Source organism: Pogoniulus pusillus, chromosome 36 (genome assembly GCF_015220805.1).
Source record: "Pogoniulus pusillus isolate bPogPus1 chromosome 36, bPogPus1.pri, whole genome shotgun sequence".
In the NCBI taxonomy this organism is placed as follows: Eukaryota; Metazoa; Chordata; class Aves; order Piciformes; family Lybiidae; genus Pogoniulus; species Pogoniulus pusillus.
The window spans coordinates 2,842,568-2,862,259 of NC_087299.1; the positions used below are offsets into that span (position 1 = coordinate 2,842,568).

Consider the following 19,692-nt stretch of genomic DNA (forward strand, 5'->3'; position numbering starts at 1 on the left):
GAAAAACGTTTTCCTAATGTCCAATCTAAACCTCCCCAGCCTCAGCTTGAGGCCATTCCCCCTTGTTCTGCCTCCAGTGACCTGTGAGCAGAGCCCAGCAGCAGCCTCTGCACAGTGTCCCTTCAGGTAGCTGTAGACAGCAGTGAGCTCTGCCCTCAGCCTCCTCTGTTTCACACCACCCATCCCCAGCTCCCTCAGTCACTCCTCATCAGATTTACTCTCCAGACTCTTCCCTCCAGAGCCCTGCCCTCCTCTGGACCTGCTCCAGCACCTCCACAGCTCTCTTGTATTGTGGTGCCCAAAACTGAACACAACACTCCAGGTGTGGCCTCACCAGAGCAGAGTCCAAGGGGACAATCACCTTACCCTGTTAAGCATCCTCTGAGCAATGCCTGAGCATTATCTGATGCTTCTGAGCAATGCCTGAGCATCCCCTGACCCTCCTGAGCATCCCAAACATCTCCTGAGCATCCCCTTACCCTCCTCAACATCCTCTGAGCATTGCCTGAGCATCTCCTGACCCTCCTGAGCATTCTCTTACCCTCCTAATCATCCTCTGAGCAAACCCTGAGCATCTCTTGATGCTTCTGAGCATCCCCTCACCCTCCTGAGCATCCCCTTACTCTCCTGAGCATCCCCTAACCCTCCTGAACATCCTCTGAACAATGCCTGAGCATCTCCTGATGTTTCTGAGCAATGCTTGAGCATCTCCTGACCCTCCTGAGCATCCCAAACAACTCCTGGGAATCTCCAGACCCTCCTGAGCATCCCCTTACCCTCCTGAACATCCTCTGAGCATTGCCTGAGCATCTCCTGACCCTCCTGAGCATTCTCTTACCCTCCTAATCATCCTCTGAGCAAACCCTGAGCATCTCTTGATGCTTCTGAGCAATGCCTGAGCATCCCCTAACCCTCCTGAGCATCTCCAGACCCTCCTGAGCATCCTCTGAACAATGTCTGAGCATCTCCTGATGCTTCTAAGCAACATCTGAGCATCTCCAGACCCTCCTGAGCATCCCAAACAACTCCTGAGCATCTCCAGACCCTCCTGAGCATCCCCTTACCCTCCTGAACATCCTCTGAACAATGCCTGAGCATCTCCTCATGCTTCTGAGCAACGCCTGAGAATCTCCAGACCCTCCTGAGCATCCCCTTACCCTCCTGAACATCCTAAACAACTCCTGAGCATCCCCTTACCCTCCTCAACATCCTCTGAGCATTGCCTGAGCATCTCCTGACCCTCCTGAGCATTCTCTTATCCTCCTAATCATCCTCTGAGCAAACCCTGAGCATCTCTTGATGCTTCTGAGCAATGCTTGAGCATCCCCTAACCCTCCTGAACATCCTCTGAGCAATGTCTGAGCATCTCCTGATGCTTCTGAGCAACGCCTGAGCATCTCCAGACCCTCCTGAGCATCCCCTTACCCTCCTGAACATCCTCTGAGCAATGTCTGAGCATCTCCTGATGCTTCCGAGCAACGCCTGAGCATCTCCAGACCCTCCTGAGCATCCCAAACAACTCCTAAGCATCCCTTCACCCTCCTGAGCATCCTCTGAGCACGGTGCAAGCCTGTTTTTGCTTCTCCTTCCCTCCCAAGTGTGAAATCACTTGCTGGGGTGTCAGTTTTATTACTAATTACACACTTGCTTTACTGCTGGTGTTGTAAAAACAAACCCAGCGCCTAAAAAAGAGATCAGAGGAGCTTTAAATTCACAGCAAAGAGGATGAGGGTGAAGGATTTATTCATCACCATTTTTTTTTAATCCTTTTGGGTCTTTGTTTCCTTTTTTTTTAAAATGAGAAGTTGCTGAGCACTTCACCAAGCTCCTGGGTTTGGTTCTTTGGTTTTTTTTCAGCCTGAGGAATGCAAATCCTGTGAGTGGGTGGGAAAATTCCATCATTTCCTCAACATTTCTACCTGCAAACGTCTCTGGGTGGGTTGGGAAGGGCTGAGCAGGGCTTGTCCCGTTGGATGAGCTTGGAAAAGAGTGGGAAAATCCTCCTGAGTCTTAGAATCATGGAAGGGTTTAGGCTGGAAGTGAACTCAGAGCTCAGCCAATTCCAATCCCCTGCCATAGGCAGAGACACCTCCCACTAGAACAGGTTGCTCAAGGACTCATCCAGCCTGGTCCTGAGCACCTCCCTGGGAAACCTCTGCCAGTGTCTCACCACCCTCAACCTGTGCCAGTGTCTCACCACCCTCAACCTGTGCCAGTCTCTCACCACCCTCCCTGCAAACAACTTCTTCCTCACATCCACTTTCCATCTCCCCTCTGCCACTTCAAACCCATTCCTCCTCCTCCTCCTCCTACCATTCCCAGACCTTCTCAGTAGTCCCTCCCCAGCCCTCCTGCAGCCCCCTGCACATCCTGCAAGGCCACTCCAAGCTCTCCTCCAAGCCTTCTCTTCTCCAGCCTGCACAGCCCCAACTCTCTCAGCCTGTGCTCAGAGCAGAGCTGCTGCAGCCCTCTCAGCATCTTGGTGGCCTCCTCTGCACTGGCTCCAACACTTCCATGTCCTGCTTGTGCTGGGAGCTCCAGAACTGCCCCCAGGACTGCAGGTGGGGTGTGAGGAGAGCAGAGCCAAGGGGCAGAATCCCCTCCCTTGCCCTGTGCCCACACTGCTCTGGCTGCAGCCCAGCACAGGGTTGTGTCTGGGCTGCACTCACACTGCAGGCTCAGGTTGAGCTTTTCCTCACCCCAGACCCCCAGGGCCTGTTCCTCAGGGCTGCTCTCAGCCATTCCCCACCCAGCCTGGAGCTGTGCTTGGGATTGCACCCACCCAGGTGCAGGACCTTACACTTGGCCTTGTTGGATGCCCTGAGGTTGGCCTGGGCACAGCTCTGCAGCCTGTCCAGGTCCCTCTGGAGGGATCCCTGCCCTCTAGCAACTCGACTGTGCCACACAGCTTGGTGCCATCTACAAGTCTTTGGAATGTCAGTGTTGGGGGAGATTTTTGGGTGGTTTGGGTTTTATTTCTACTACACTCATAGTTACTTTTGGTTATAAGGAAGGGGGATGTGCAGGAGGATAAGCCCTATGAGGAGAGGCTGAGGGAGCTGGGGGGGTGCAGCCTGCAGAAGAGGAGGCTGAGGGCAGAGCTCATTGTTGCCTGCAGCTGCCTGCAGGGAGGCTGTAGCCAGGTGGGGTTGGGCTCTGCTGCCAGGCAGCCAGGGACAGAAGAAGGGGACCCAGGCTGAAGCTGTGGCAGGGCAGGTTGAGGCTGGATGTTGTTAGGAAGTTGTTGTCAGAGAGAGTGCTTGGCACTGGAATGGGCTGCCCAGGGAGGTGGTGGAGTCTGTGTGGCTGGAGGTGTTGCAGCCAAGGCTGGCTGGGGCACTGAGTGCCATGGTGTGGTTGGTTGGGCAGGGCTGGGTGCTAGGTCGGGCTGGATTAGCTCAGAGCTCTCTTCCAACCTGCTTGATTCTCTGATACTCAGGAGGGTCAGGGCCTGCTCAGGAGATACTCAGGGGATACACAGGGGGATGCTCAGGAGAGTCAGGGGATGCTGAGGAGATGCCCAGAGGCTGCTCTGCTCCTCAAGCTGTGCTTCCCAGCGTGGCGTGGGCTGGGTGCAGCTGCTCGCTGGGTTGTTGTACAGCTCTCTGACAGCACTAATTAGGCTTGGGAAGATGTTCTGGCTGCTTCCCAAACGGATTACACATTCCCTAACTCCTCAGCCTCGCTTCCCTGCCGCAGACCCAGCCAAATCCACTCACCACTGCCTTTGGCTGCTGCTCTCCAGCAGGGAGCAGTGGGAAAGTCAGGGAACTGAAGCACCTCCAGGTGGATTCATAGAGTGGTTTAGGTTGGAAGGGACCTCAAAGATCATCTAGTTCCAAATCCCCTGCCATGGGCAGGGATATCTTCCCTTACCCCAGGTTGCTCAAGACCTCCTCCAACCTGACCTTGAACACCTCCAAGTAGATTCATAGAGTGGTTTAGGTTGGAAGGGACCTCAAAGATCATCTAGTTCCAAATCCCCTGCCATGGGCAGGGATATCTTCCCTTACCCCAGGTTGCTCAAGACCTCCTCCAACCTGGCCTTGAACACCTCCAGGTATATTCATAGATTGGTTTATGTTGGAAGAGATCTCAAAGATCATCTAGTTCCAAAACCTCTGCCATGGGCAGGGATATCTTCCCTTAGCCCAGGTTGCTCAAGACCTCATCCAGCCTGACCTTGAACACCTCCAGGTAGATTCATAGAATGGTTTAGGTTGGAAGGGACCTCCAAGATGATCTGATGCTCCTTATCATGGGCAGGGATATCTGCCCCTAGTCCAGGATGCTCAAGACCTCATCCAGCCTGATCTTGAACACCTCCAGGTGGATTCATAGAACAATTTAGGTTGGAAGGGACCTCCAAGGTGATCTAATTCCAACCCCTTACCACAGGCAGGGATATCTGCCCCTAGCCCAGGTTGCTCAACACCTCCTCCAAACTGCCCTTGATCACTTCCAGGTATGGGCACGACTACACTGTCCTAGCAAGGCAAAGCAACTGCTTGATTTGATTTGATTTTGGGCTTCAAACTCTCCTTTTTTTCCCCTCCCTTTTCACCATGGGTTGTAGAACTAATTGGATTTGTGAGCAGAAAATTTGCCTGCCCTAGGAGAAGGCACTTGAAAGGGTCTGGAATCGTCGTCGCGGCGCTGGCAAATCGGGTGTGGAGCTGCAGGGTGCTGGTGGTGACAGTCCTGTCACCAGGGCAGGCTGCTCTGTTCTTCAAGGCAAAGAGCAACTTGCCTGGGGAGAAGGGAGATGGTTCTCAGAGGGCATGCAAAGGGCTCCTTCTTGGAATTGTTGTGCTTTTGGTTGGTTGTTTTTTTTTGGGGGGGGTATTGCCTTGGTTTGGGTTCTGCTGAGGAGAATGAGAGATACTGAGAAGGGTTTGGGGATGAGATGTGTCCAGAGAAGGGTGACGAGGCTGGGGAGAGGCCTTGAGCACAGCCCTACGAGGAGAGGCTGAGGGAGCTGGGATTGGTTAGCCTGGAGAAGAGGAGGCTCAGGGCAGACCTCATTGCTGTCTACAACTACCTGAGGGGTGGTTGTGGCCAGGAGGAGGTTGCTCTCTTCTCTCAGGTGGCCAGCACCAGAAGGAGAGGACACAGCCTCAGGCTGTGCCAGGGGAGATTTAGGCTGGAGGTGAGGAGAAAGTTCCTCACTGAGAGAGTCATTGGACACTGGAATGGGCTGCCCGGGGAGGTGGTGGAGTCGCCGTCCCTGGAGCTGTTCAAGGCAGGACTGGACGTGGCACTTGGTGCCATGGTCTGGCCTTGAGCTCTGTGCTAAAGGGTTGGACTTGATGATCTGTGAGGTCTCTTCCAATCCTGATAATACTGTGAGACTGTAATAGAAATCACAGATTCAGTCAGGGTTGGAAGGGATCACAAGGAGCAGCCAGTCCCAACCCCCCTGCCATGCCCAGGGACACCCTACCCTAGAGCAGGCTGCACACAGCCTCAGCCAGCCTGGCCTCAAACACCTCCAGCCATGGGGCCTCAACCCCCTCCCTGGGCAACCCATTCCAGCCTCTCACCACTCTCCTGCTCAACAACTTCCTCCTCACCTCCAGCCTCACTCTCCCCACCTCCACCTTTGCTCCATTCCCCCCCACTCCTGCCACTCCCTCACAGCCTCAAAAGTCCCTCCCCAGCTTTTTTGTAGACTCCTTCAGATCCTGGCAGGCCACAAGAAGGTCACCTGGGAGCCTCCTCTGCTCCAGCCTGCACAGCCCCAACTCTTTCACTCTGTGCTCACAGCAGAGCTGCTGCAGCCCTCTGAGCATCCTCCTGGCCCTGCTCTGGACACTCTCCAGCATCTCCACAGCCCTCTTGTCCCAGGGGCTCCAGAACTGGATGCAGTAATATGAAACTGAGAGAAGTGGGCAGAGGAACTTCATGAAGTTTGATAAGACCAAGTGCAGGGTTTTGCACCTGGAGAGGAACAAACCTCTGCAGCAGCACAGGTGAAGGGGAACCTGCTGGGAAGCAGCTAGACAGGGAAAGACCTGAAGTCCAGGTAGACAATTAAGTTTTCTCTGAGCCAGCAAGGTGCCCTCATGACCAAGAAAGCAAATGGTCTCCTGAGGTGGATGAAGTAGAGTGTGGGCAGCAGGATGAGGGAGGTTCTCCTCCCCCTCTACTCTGCTCTAAGGAGGCCACTTCTGGAGTCCTGGGTCTGATTCTGGGCTCCCCAGAGAGACAGGGGACTGCTGGAGAGAGCCCAGGGGAGGCTCTGAAGCTGCTGAGGGGCCTGGAGCAGGTCTCTGAGCAGCAAAGGCTGAGAGCCCTGGGGCTGAGAGCCTGCAGAAGAGCAGCCCCAGAGGGGAGCTGAGCAATGCTCAGCAAGAGCTGAAGGAGTTGTGAGGGGCAAGAGGCTGGGGCCAGACTCTTGTCAGTGGTGCCCAGGGACAGGACAAGGGGCAGAGAGCACAAACTGGAACCCAGGAGGGTCCATTTGAAAACTTGTCTGGTGTGAGGCTGCTGGAGGCTTGGAGCAGGCTGCCCAGAGAGGTTGTGGAGTCTCCTTCTCTGGAGAGATTCCAACCTAACCCTGGCCATTGTGCCCCTGGGCATGCTGCTGCAGGTGCCCTGCTTTAGCAAGAGGGGGTTGGACTGGGTGATCTGCAGGGCTCCTTTCCATCTCCCACCAGGCTGCCATTCTGTGATGGGTAAGTCACTTCCTGGCTGTTTCCAACTCTATTTTGTAGGTTTTTTTTTTTCTTTCTTTTCATTTCACCTTTAGAATCATAGAATCACAGAATCAAGCAGGTTGGCAGAAAGCTCCAAGCTCAGCCAGCACAACCTAGCACCCAGCCCTGTCCAACCAACCAGACCATGGCACTCAGTGCCCCAGCCAGCCTTGGCTGCAACACCTCCAGCCACACAGACTCCACCACCTCCCTGGGCAGCCCATTCCAATGCCAATCACTCTCTCTGTGAAGAGCTCCTCCTAACATCCAGCCTAGACTTCTCCAGCACAACTTAAGACTGTGTCCCCTTGTTCTATTGGTGATTGCCTGCGAGAAGAAGCCAACCCCCACCTGGCTACAACCTCCCTTCAGGTAGTTGTAAACAGCAATGAGGTCACCCTGAGCCTCCTCTTCTGCAGGCTGCACACCCCCAGTTCCCTCACCCTGTCCTTATAGGGTTTGTGTTCCAGCCCCCTCCCCAGCCTTGCTGCCCTTCTCTCAACACCTTCCAGCACCTCAACATCTCTCTGCAATGGAGGAGCCCAGAACTGGACACAGTTTTCATCATTTTTAACACAGACACACACATATATCTATATTACTGTGGAGGCTTTGTGCTGGCACAGTCACGTTGGTGCCATCCCACTGAGCGTTATCCCCAGCGAGCGCAGCTCTTATCTGCATGGCGCAGAGGGCTGCTGGGGCTGCCTCTTTTCAGGGCAGCTTTGAACGCTGCCTGCTCAGATGTGAAGAGCAAAGCCAGGAGATATCCACCCCTAGATGTGCTTGGGTTAGGGTGGTTTGGTTTCTTTTCTCCCCTCCTCTAATTAAAAACCCACCCTCGTTGAGCAGGGCTCTGCTTTATGAATCTCTCTAGGATTTATTTCCCCTCACCCCCTCCTCGTTCCCAGCGTGATTAGAGGACGCAGAGGACACCACAAGCAGCAGTTTGCCTTTGCAGGGCTGGAGATTCCCTCTCTCTGCTTCATATTGATCACAGAAACACAAAACTGACCCAATTAGGACCATTTCATACCCAAATCTGTGCATAGCCTCTTTGCAGCGAGGGGATGGAGAGGTTCCTCAGTTTGACGGGGATGTCATTGTCCCTTTGGAGTCAGCACTAGGGAGTCAGCATCTTCAGTACTGGGTTCAGTTTTGGGCCTCTTACTCCAAGAAGGACATTGAAGGGCTGGAGCAGGCTCAGAGATGAGCAGAGAAGCTGGTGAAGGGTCTGGAGAACAGGGATGGTGAGCAGCAGCTGAAGGCACTGGGGCTGTTCAGCCTGGAGAAATGGAAGCTGAGGAGAGACCCTCTGGCTCTCTACAGCTGCCTGAAAGGAGGATGGAGCCATGTGGGTGTTGATCTCTTCTCCCAATCAACAAGTGATAGGACAAGAGGAAACGACCTCAAATTGCATCAGGGGAGGCTTAGGTGGGACATGAGAAGAAAATTCTTCACTGAGAGGGTTCTCAAAGCCACAAGCAGGCTGTGCAGGGAGACTGTGGAATCCTCCTCCCAGGAGGTGTGTCAGAGCTGCAGAGATGTGGTGCTGAGGAACACGGTTTAGCAGCAGACGTGTGAGAGTCAGGCTGGATGAGCTGAGAGGTCTCTTCCAACCAAAACAACTCTGTGGTTCGATGACCAAAGCCTTTCTTGCTTGCTGCTAACAAAGGGAGTGGATCCTGAGCTGTGCGTGGGCAGTCGGCGGCTGGAGCAGATGGCAGACGCTCAGCTGAAAGCTCTGCGGCCGTTCAAAGGAGCTGCCAAGAGACTGTTGGCTTCCACGGGCCTTGTTTGTGCTGGCAGGGTCTGACGTGGGGGGGAGGAGGAGGAGGAGGAGGAGGAAGAAGAGGAGGAGAAGAAGGAGGAGGAGTGGTGGGAAGCCAGCCAGGGGTATCCAGAAAGGATCCAGATAACCAGCGCCAGATTTCCTCCCTGTCTGGGGAAGCTCTGCATGCTAATAGAGGATGGTGGTGTCTTGCTGAGTGCTCCATGTGGGAATTGCCCCCATCCTGATGGGGTGATGATGATGGTGAGGTAGGATGGTGCCAGAGAGTGAGGTGGGATGGTGCTACTGACTGGCAAAGTGGGCTGGTGCCAGTGGGTGAGTGGGATGAAGCCGGACAGCAAGACGTGATGTGGCTGGCAAGATGGGATTGTGCTGGGCAGTGAGATGGGATGGTGCTGGGCAGTGAGGAGACATGGTGCTGGGCAGTGAGATGGGATGGTGCTGGGCAGTGAGGAGACATGGTGCTAGGCAGTGAGATGGGATGGTGCTGGGCAGTGAGGAGACATGGTGCTAGGCAGTGAGATGGGATGGTGCTGAGCAGTGAGGAGACATGGTGCTAGGCAGTGAGATGGGATGGTGCTGAGCAGTGAGGAGACATGGTGCTAGGCAGTGAGATGGGATGGTGCTGGGCTGTGAGGAGCAATGATGCTGGGCAGTGAGATTGGATGGTGCTGGGCAGTGAGATAGGCTGCAGCCAGCCAGCAAGGTGGGATGATGCTGTGTGGTGAGGCAGGGTGATGCTGGCTGGTGAGGTGGGATAATGCTGCTTGGTAAAGTGGGCTGGCAAGGCAGCATCCTTCTGGACAGCATGGTGGGGTGCTGCTGGCCGGTGGGGTGGGATGCTGCTGGCCAGCATGGCAAGGTGCTGCTGACTGGTGGGGTGGGATGCTGCTGGCCAGCATGGCGCGGTGCTGATGGCCAGTGGGGTGGGATGCTGATGGCCAGTGGGGTGGGATGCTGCTGGCCAGCATGGCAGGGTGCTGCTGACTGGTGGGGTGGGATGCTGCTGGCCAGCATGGCAGGGTGCTGCTGGCTGGTGGGGTGGTCTGTTGCTAGCCAGCATGGCAGGGTGCTGCTGGCTGGTGGGGTGGGATGCTGCTGGCCAGCATGGCAGGGTGCTGCTGGCTGGTGGGGTGGGCTGTTGCTAGCCAGCATGGCGGGGTGCTGCTGGCTGGTGGGGTGGGATGCTGCTGGCCAGCATGGCAGGGTGCTGCTGACTGGTGGGGTGGGATGCTGCTGGCCAGCATGGCAGGGTGCTGCTGGCTGGTGGGGTGGGCTGTTGCTAGCCAGCATGGCAGGGTGCTGCTGGCTGGTGGGGTGGGATGCTGCTGGCCAGCATGGCAGGGTGCTGCTGGCTGGTGGGGTGGGCTGTTGCTAGCCAGCATGGCGGGGTGCTGCTGGCTGGTGGGGTGGGATGCTGCTGGACACTGAGGTGGGATGTGGGATCCTGCGGCTGGACGGTGAAGCAGGAAGCTGCTGGTCAGCACAGTGGCTCCTTTTCAGCTGGCACAAGCATTTCCACCTCCAGCAGCACCAACCCTTCCACACTTCCCTTCCTCTCCTGCAAAGAACCCGGATAATGCATGGATTGATGTGCTCCAGCTTTATTCAGGGCTTTGGATGCTTTTTATCCAACACACTTCACTAGAGCCATTCCAAGTGCTCCATAACAACCAGTGCTGAGCCTCTACCATCAGTGTTCCTTGAGTGTTTCACACTCAGTGGGATTTTGCTCCTGCTGGAGCCTTTCCCTCCAGTAGGCTGCTCCTTGGGATAATGGAATTACTTCCCCTCCCCAGGAGCTGCCAACACCGCTGAGCTCCAGCTGCTAAAGCTCCCAGCTCCTCTCAGCCTTCTAAGCTACTAATAGTTTATTGATCCCTGTCGCTGGCAATGATCAGCCCCAACAGGTGCCTTGAGATTCGGGTTCTGACTGCTGCATCCAGGGGGAAAAGGAGGCTGGGATGGAGCTGAGAGCGAGTGGTGAGTCCTGTGTCTCCTCCCCAGCCTGCCCGAGGTCCGCATTTCAGACAACGGCCCCTACGAGTGCCACGTGGGGATCTACGACCGAGCCACCAGGGAGAAAGTGGTGCTGGCCTCCGGGAATGTTTTCCTCAACGTGATGGGTGAGCACAGCCCTGCCTGGGGGGAATGCAAGGGGACGATGCTGAGAGGTCTCAGGGTGGGGGGGCAGCAGGGATTTGGGGCATTTGCCTGCCCTCAGGGATGGAGATGGGAAAGGAAAAGGGGATGGAGATGAAGACAGGGATGGGGAGAACAGTGGGGTTGAGGATGGGGACAGGGATGGAGGTGAGGGTGGGGATGGAGAGGTGAATGAAAATGGAGACAGGAATGAGGGTGGGGACAGGAAGGAAGATGGAAATGATGGCAGGGATAGAGATGAAGACAGAGGTGGAGGTGGGTATGAAAACAGAGACAAGGATGGGCATGGGGACATGAATAGGGACAGGGATGAGGATGGGCATGAGGATGACATGAGAATAGGGATGGGGACAGGGATGGGAGTGAGGGTGTGGATGAGAATGGGAAAAGGATGCAGACGAGGATAGGCATGGGGAAGAGAATGGATGGATGGATGGATGGATGGATGGATGGATGGATAAATGGGTGGGTGGATGGGTGGGTGGAGGGATAAATGGGTGGGTAGATGGATGGATAAATGGGTGGATGAATGGGTGGATGAGTGGGTGGATGAGTGGGTGAATGGGTGGGTGGATAGACAGATAAATGGATGGGTGAGTGGATGGGTGGATAGGTGTGTGGGTGGATGGATGGATGGGCGGGTGGATGGATGGATGGGCAGGTGGATGGATGGATGGATGAATGTGTGGATGGGTGGGTGGGTGGATGGATGGATGGGTGGGTGGGTGGATGGATGGATGGATGGATGGATGGATGGATGGATGGATGAATGAATGGGTGGATGGATGGCTGGGTGGGTGGATGGATGGCTGGGTGGGTGGATGGATGGCTGGGTGGGTGGATGGCTGGATGAATGGATGGGTGGGTGGATGGATGGATGGATGGATGGATGGATGGATGGATGGATGAATGGGTGGGTGGATGGATGGCTGGGTGGGTGGATGGCTGGATGAATGAATGGGTGGGTGGGTGGATGGCTGGGTGGGTGGATGGATGGATGAATGGGTGGATGGATGGATGGGTGGGTGGGTGGATGGATGGATGGGTGGATGGATGGATGGATGGGTGGGTGGATGGATGGGTGAGTGGATGGATGGATGGATGGCTGGGTGGGTGGATGGCTGGATGAATGGATGGGGGGGTGGGTGGATGGATGGGTGGGTGGATGGATGGATGAATGGGTGGATGGATGGATGGATGGGTGGGTGGGTGGATGGATGGATGGGTGGATGGATGGATGGGTGGGTGGATGGATGGGTGAGTGAATGGATGGATGAATGGGTGGATGGATGGGTGAGTATCAAGTCCACCATGCTAACAGCCCATCTCTCCTCCCTGGCAGCTCCTCCAACGTCCATCTCAGTGCTTGCTGCTGACACCCCAGCACCCTTCAGCCGCTACCAGGCACAGAACTTCACCCTGGTGTGTGTGGTCTCTGGTGGCAAGCCCGCCCCATTGGTGAGTCCCTGGGGCATGGGGGGGGTGACCTCTCAAATCTAGATGAGAAGCAAACACAAAAATACTAACAGACAAAACAGATAACAGAGATCTGCTGCTTCTGAAGACAAACCAAGGCAAACAGGGACCTGCTCCTCAGATCTTGCCCTGCACCATCTTTCCATGAGTTTGAATCACTCACGCTGGGGTTTCTCCAGGCTGGTGGCTGTCCCCACCAGGCTCACCCTCCCTATCATCCCCCCACACGCAGGTGTACTTCAAGCGGGACGGGGAACCCATCGAGGCCACTCCGCTGCCGGAGCCGCCGGCCGGCGCCGGGAGCTGGGAACCGCGCAACCTCCTCCACCGCGACCTGGATGACACCAAGGTGCCAAAATCCTTGGCAGCCGAAGGTCAGGCAGGCGGCTGGCGACCCTCAGCCACTTTAGAGCCACCGAGGGGGTTGGCAGCAGAGAGAGGAGCAGTCACCGAGGTCATCCCCGAGACGGTGGTGAGCCGCGAGTTCCCGCGCTGGGTGCACGTGGCGGAGCCCATCTACTACTTCCGGCACACGCAGGCGCCGGTGAGCGACGGCACGGTGGAGGCTCGAGCCACCCTCACCTGGACCCTCAACCCCCAGATCGACAACGAGGCGCTCTTCAGCTGCGAGGTCAAGCACCCAGCCCTCTCCATGCCCATGCAGGCCGAGGTCACGCTGGGTAAGCGCTCACCGCGGGCGTCGCCGGGCACGGGGGTTTGGGCGCGGGGGCGAAGCTTGCCCACAGGCTGGGAGACTTTGCTCATTTGAGGGCTGCTTTGTGCTTGGGTTTTAGGTCGGTTTTGGAGGTTTTCATCTTTTTTGGGTCAATTTCAGACCTTTTTTGTGTTTTCATGGTCAGGTTTGGAGCTTCTTTGGGTTTTTTTGGTCACTTTTGGAGCTTTTCATCTTTTTTTGGTCAATTTCAGACTTTTTTTGTATTTTCATGATCAGGTTTGGAGCTTTTTGGGGTTTTTTTTTGTCTATTTTGGAGCTTTTCATCTTTTCTGGGTCAATTTCAGACCTTTTTTGTGTTTTCTTTATCAGGTTTGGAGCTTTTTTGGGGTTTTTTGGTCACTTTTGGAGCTTTTCATGTCTTTTGTGTCACTTTTGGAGCTTTTCATGGGTTTTTTGTGTCACTTTTGGAGCTTTTCATCTTTTCTGGGTCATTTTCAGACCTTTTTTTGTATTTTCCTGGTCAGGTTTGGAGCTTTTTTGGATTTTTTTGGTCACTTTTGAAGCTTTTCATCTTTTTTGGGTCAATTTCAGATCAATTTTTGTATTTTCATTATCAGATTTGGATCTTTTTGGGTTTTTTTGGTCTATTTTGGAGCTTTTCATGGGTTTTTTGTGTCACTTTTGGAGCTTTTCATCTTTTCTGGGTCATTTTCAGACCTTTTTTTGTATTTTCCTGGTCAGGTTTGGAGCTTTTTGGGTTTTTTTTGTTCACTTTTGAAGCTTTTCATCTTTTTTGGGTCATTTTCAGACCTTTTTTTGTATTTTTGTGGTCAGGTTTGGAGCTTTTAATGGGTTTTTTGTGTCACTTTTGGAGCTTTTCATCTTTTCTGGGTCAATTTCAGACCTTTTTTTTGTATTTTCATGGTCAGGTTTGGAGCTTTTTGGGGTTTTTTTTGGTCACTTTTGGAGCTTTTCATCTTTTTTGTGCCAATTTTGAAGCTTTTCATCTTTTTTGAGTCAATTTCAGACCTTTTATTGTATTTTTGTGGTCAGGTTTGGAGCTTTTTTGGGGTTTTTTGGTCACTTTTGAAGCTTTTCATCTTTTTTGGGTCAATTTCAGATCAATTTTTGTATTTTCATTATCAGATTTGGATCTTTTTGGGTTTATTTGGTCTATTTTGGAGCTTCTCATGTCTTTTGTGCCACTTTTGGAGCTTTTCATGGTTTTTTTGTGTCACTTTTGGAGCTTTTCATCTTTTCTGGGTCATTTTCAGACCTTTTTTTTGTATTTTCGTGGTCAGATTTGGAGCTTTTTGGGTTTTTTTTGGTCACTTTTGGAGCTTTTCATCTTTTTTGTGTCACTTTTGGAGCTTATCATGTTTTTTGTACCACTTTTGGAGCTTTTCATCTTTTTTGTGTCACTTTTGGAGCTCTTAATCTTTTTGGTGTCAGTTTTGGACTTTTTTTGCATTTTTATGGTGAGTTTTGGGGCTTTTTGTGTGGTTTTTTGGTCCATTTTGGAGATTTTTAATGTTTTTTATGTCACTTGTGGAGCTTTTCATCATTTTTGTGTCAGTTTTTGAGCTTTTTGTGTGTTTCTTTGGTCAATTTTGGAGATTTTTATTCTTTTTTGGGTCAGTTTTGGCGTTTTTGGCATTTTTATGGTAAAACTTGGAGATTTTTAGGGATTTTTTGGTCTGTTTAAAAGGTTTTCATCTTCTTTTGTGTCGGGTTTGGAGCTTCTTCACATTTTATGGTCAGTTTTGGAGCTTTCTGATCTTTTTTTGTCACTTTTGTTGCTTTTCATTTTTTGTGTCAGTTTTAGAGCTTGTTTGGGGTTTTTTTGGGTCAATTTTGGAGCTTTTAATCTTTTTTGTGTTAGTTTTGATACTTTTTTGCATTTTTGTGGTCATTTTTGGAGCTTTTCACTTTTTTGTGTCAGTTTTGGAGTATTTGGGGGGGGGTTGGTCAATTTTGGAGCTTTTCATCTTTTTGTGTCAGTTTTGGAGATTCTTAGAGGGTTTTTTGGTCAATTTTGGAGCTTTTCATCTTTTTTAGTATCAGGTTTGGACTGGTTATTTTTTCTGTTAGTTTTGGAACTTTTGTGGGGTTTTCTTTGGGCAATTTTGGAGCTTTGCGTCCTTTTTGTGTCAGTTTGGAGCTGCACTGCATATTTATGGTCAGTTTTGGAGCTTTTTGTTGGTTGATTTTTTTTTGTCCATTTTAGAGGTTTTCATCTTTTTTTGTGTCAGTTTTGAAGCTTTTTTATGAGTTTTTGGGTCAGTTTTGGAGCTTTTCATCTTTTTTTGTATCAGTTTTGGAGCTTTTTTGTGAGGTTTTGGGTCAGTTTTGGAGCTTTTAATATTTTTTGTATCAGTTTTGGAGCTTTTTGCTTTTTTGTGCCAGTTTTGGAGCTTTTTGCAGTTTTTTTGTCAATTTTGGAGCTTTTTGCTTTTTTTGTGCCAGTTTTGGAGCTTTTTGCAGGGTTTTTTTGGTCAATTTTGCAGCTTTTCATCTTTTTTGTGTCAGTTTTGGAGCTTTATTGCATATTTATGGTCAGTTTTGGAGGGTTTTGCCTTTTGGAGGATCAGTTTTGGATTGGTTTCTTTCTTTTAGTCAGTTTTGAAGCTTTTTGCTTTTTTCTTTGCTCTGTTTTGGAGGTTTTCAAAAATTTTTTGTCACTTTTGGAGCTTTTTGAGTCTTTTATTTTTGAGGTTTGGAATTTTTTTCACTTTTAATTTTTGTTTTACCTTTTTCATTTGCTTTTTTTTCACTTTGGGAGCTCTTTCCATTTTTTTTTAATCAGTTTTTTAACTTTTTTTTTTTTTCCCCAGTTTTTTGATAATTTTGGGGTTTTTTTCAGTTTTTTTTTACAGCATTTAGTGCCATGGTCTGGTTGATTGGATAGGGCTGTGTGAGAGGTTGAGCTTGAAGGTCTCTTCCAACCTGGTTGATTCTACGATTCTATGATTCTATGCCAATCACCTTTGTTGATCATCACCCTTGTTGGCCATCATCACCCTTGTTGGCCACCACCACCCAACTCATTCCAGTAAGAACTGCTGGTGAATGCCCATGCTGGCTCCTGGGCTTGAGAGGTTCCAGCTGTGATGGGATGATGAGTTTGAGGCCAGGGCTACCTTGCTGGCTCCCAGCATGCTCAGGATTCCAAAAGAGCAGAAGCTCCTCAAGCAACCATGGGAGCTGCTGAAGAATGTTGTTACTGGGCCCACTGACTTCTGTCCCAGTTTGCTCCCAGATAAGGTTGGAGCTCTCCTACCTTCTCCTGCTTCCCCATCAGAAGAGGCTGATCTCTTTACTGCTTCAAAACACCCTCCTGAGCAAGCTGTTATGGTTTCCTCCCCTTGCACCATGTGGAGCAGCCTGGGCTTTGCTTCGGGCCAAGTAGGACACTTGGCTCACTGGTGTGGAGGCAGGGAATGAACGTGGCTGAGTCAGGGGTTATAAAAATAGAATGATTTCATTTCCTTGGAATCCTCTCCCCAAACTACATACAGAAATCAGTTTGGTTTAATTGACAGATTCAGTTCAATTGGGAATTTCTTCCAAAAGGATATTACAGATAAATTTAGACATTTAGGAAATCAGGAAATGGAAAAGGCTAAGCTATAAACACAGCTTTATGCCACTATCAATCAGGCTGAGCAGAGGATTAAGTGAGCAGCAGGTTTTACTCACAGAGGTGAGATAGGCATTCAGCAATGATCCCTTACTGGATTCCTCTTCAGGAGCAGCCTTCTGATGCTGCAGGCAATGTCCAGTAATAGAGCTCCACGCCACAGAAGCCCTTAGGCAAGTGGCAGAGCCACCAAACTCAGCAATGTCTTGAGCACTTCTTCCTGAGTGGGATGGTTGTGGAACAATGCTGCCTTCACAGCAGCAGAGGAGAGCCAAAACTGCTTGGGTCCCCCAGTCCAGGGTGGGGCAGCCAGGAAGTTGGCTACTGATATGGTCTGGGAGAGGGCAGTCCAGATGCTGCTAGCTGTTGGGGAGGGGAAATTAATTGATGTGAGATGATATTTTTTCCAAACTCCATATTATTTGTTAATTTTGCTATTCAGAACTCTCCCCACCCAATATTTGGGTTCTTGCACAGTCATGGAAACATTCTATGGATAATATCTGCATCTACTATAGCCAGCAAAATACATTAACATTAATGGAACTGGAAGAGACTATTCCCACAGTCAAATGCTGCTTGTGGTCAGTATGCTGCTTGCCCAGTAGCTGGGCCCAAGCTCTTTCTGCTCTATGGCAGAAGGCAGCAGAGGATTACAAAGAGGCATTGAAGCATTTGCTCACAGATTATTATTATTACCCTCGTGGGGGCTGGCCACAGTCCAGACAGTGCCCAAATGCTATCAGAGGACTCTGTCTTGTTGGATGTCAAGGCTTGAATCTTTCTGGCTCCTCGGGAAAGGACACAGACAATCTCTGACCTTGTTCTCCTGGTTTCTCCTGGATGATCTGTATATATGTCCAGGGATTCTAGGCAGGACCTTCAGGAGCAGAAGGCAGATGTAGTGCAGTCTCAGCATGATGTCATGCTGGCCACACAGACCAATCACGTGAGGCATCCAGGGTCTGCTCCTGGTAACTCACAGCAGTGGAATTTACCAGGCAAGCAATAGGGCAGTGTGCAAGAGCAGCAGGGCTGGGCACAGCAGAGAGAGCAGGCAAAGTGCAGGGAAGCAAAAGCAGGGAAGCAAAAGCAGTTTGTTCACCTGCCTATCTCCTTTTATCAATGTGGGCCAAGGTTAATTGCCCTTTGGACACAGAATAGCCAATCAGGATGGCAGTTAGCCAAACCTTACCATATTAGGCAAAGCCACAGGCTCACTTTTCCCTAATTTGGGAAAAGCACAGGCCTTGCAGTAGGCAGACCCAAGCTAAGTGTGTGTGCCTTGCACCACAGAGCCCTGGGCAGGCCAGATTCAGTAGCTCCAGGTTCTTTTGTGCCCATTTCCCACTCTTGCTTCTCTGGTGGAGCAGAAAAACATGCCTAGGCAAGGCAAGACATATATAAGCATATTTTAGGCCTATCAGGCCTACCACAACATCAGCTCTCTCTCTCAAAAGACCCCAGGGCTTGCCAAGCCTGCACAAAGGGTGCAAAAGTGGGGAGAACCATCCAAAAGTGGGGACAGGATAAAACCAAGAGCCGTACAAAAGGTAGGAGCCATCCAAAAGCAGGGAGGGTCCAGTCACAGCAGGAACCTCTCAAGATGGAAACTCTGAAGGTGGGGAGGAACCTCAAGGCAGGAACCTTTGCTCTATCCTTTTTCTAGACAAAGTGTCCACTTACCATGTATAGTGGGCACAAAACCCCAGCCCTATTCCAGCGCCGGCTCCCACGCGGGTCAGCCCACGTGCAGAAAGGCTCCTTTGCTGCCCCTCTTCAAGCCTGCAGGGCAGGGGGGAGTGGGAAGCATTTTTCATGTCTTCTTCTCCCATTCAAACCCCCAGAGTGAGAGGGAGAAGACAGGAATTTGGGGTACCTCAGGACAGTGATGCACTGTGTCCTAGAGAGCTTCTCCTTGTTGGCTTTGGGCACAGCTTTCAATGTGCATGAGCCTCTCCGTGCTGCTGCTCCATCTTGTCAGCTCATCAGGCACCTCAATTAGAGGGAGGTTGGCAGTGATGAAGAGGTCAATAGGAGGTTGGCAGTCAACAAGAAGGGCAGCAGCTCTCTCATTAATAGAATCATAGAATCAACCAGGTTGGAAGAGACCTCCAAGCTCATCCAGTCCAACCTAGCACCCAGCCCTAGCCAATCAATTAGACCATGGCCCTCCATAATCTGTGCCTCCCCACCAAGCATTAAAGCTCTCTCTCAGCATACAAGCAGAAATAAAACAACTTAAGTCCTGTGTTTTCACACCTTCTGTGGCTTAGGAGGACTGAAAGGTACTCAGGCATAGCCTCTAGCATGGTGTAACCATCTGCAGCCTTACTTCAAAACCAGAGGGCTGGATGCTGCATGGATATTGCAGGCCAGAGGGACCAATGTGGTCTCTGGCATGTGTCCATGTGGAGCATCCTGGGGCCTGGATGCCCTTTCCAAAGGCCATGGTTGATGTCCAGCTCAGCCTGTCTCATCAGCCTGGTCCTGCTCTGGCAGAAGGGTTGGATTGAATGATCTATGTAGGTCCCTTCCAACCCCTAACATCCTGTGATCCTCTGGTCAGGAGAGATGGAGAGAGACTTTTACAAAGGTTGAGGGGTGATGCCCTAGGGCTGCTTTTCAGAGGTGCCCATCTCCATAGCTTCAAACCAACCTGATCCCTCTTGACCCCTGTTTCTGAGCAGGGAAGACCTCACTTCAGAAGCCTTTCTTTCACCACCATCCATCCCATCAGTGTCATCTGTCATTCTCACAGCCTTCTCATTCTTCTGCCTGCAGGGTCCTTGCCTACCTTGTCCATCAGTCACTTGGATGTCTGCCAACCTGTCCATCAACCACCCAGCCATCAGCCCCACCCCAGGCTGGCACATGCTGTGCCACCCGTTCACCACCATCGTTCATCCATCAGCAACCCCAGCCAAGGGCACACACCAACCCCAGGACCCCCTTGCTCAGCTGATGGCCTTTCTCATGCCCTTCCCTTGCAGTTGCTCCCAAGGGCCCGAAGATCACAATGACCCCAACGAGAGCCCGCGTCGGAGACACCGTCAGGATCCTGGTGCAGGGCTTCCAGGTCAGCATCCCCATCCATCCCCACCACCCTGGGGCCATGCCGTGGCAACGAACAGCTTTGCACTCACCCCAACACTCCCTGGGGTTGGCTTGGTGACCTTGGGTCGCATCATGGTCCCTACATCGCTGCGTCTTGGATGGTTCGGCTGGGTCCGGTCCTTGCTGCAGG

At 51.8% G+C, this 19,692-nt stretch overlaps 1 protein-coding gene across 3 annotated transcripts in view; it reads left to right on the plus strand.

The window, feature by feature from the left end:
* IGSF21 (immunoglobin superfamily member 21) overlaps positions 1–19,692 on the plus strand; it is a 92,268-nt gene that overhangs the window by 70,995 nt on the left and 1,581 nt on the right. For all 3 annotated transcript variants that reach the window (XM_064171959.1, XM_064171962.1, XM_064171961.1), the window contains 4 exons: positions 10,498–10,616; positions 11,996–12,111; positions 12,362–12,809; positions 19,439–19,524. In XM_064171959.1, coding sequence (XP_064028029.1) covers positions 10,498–10,616; positions 11,996–12,111; positions 12,362–12,809; positions 19,439–19,524 — 769 coding nt within the window. The remainder of the gene's footprint in view (positions 1–10,497; positions 10,617–11,995; positions 12,112–12,361; positions 12,810–19,438; positions 19,525–19,692) is intronic.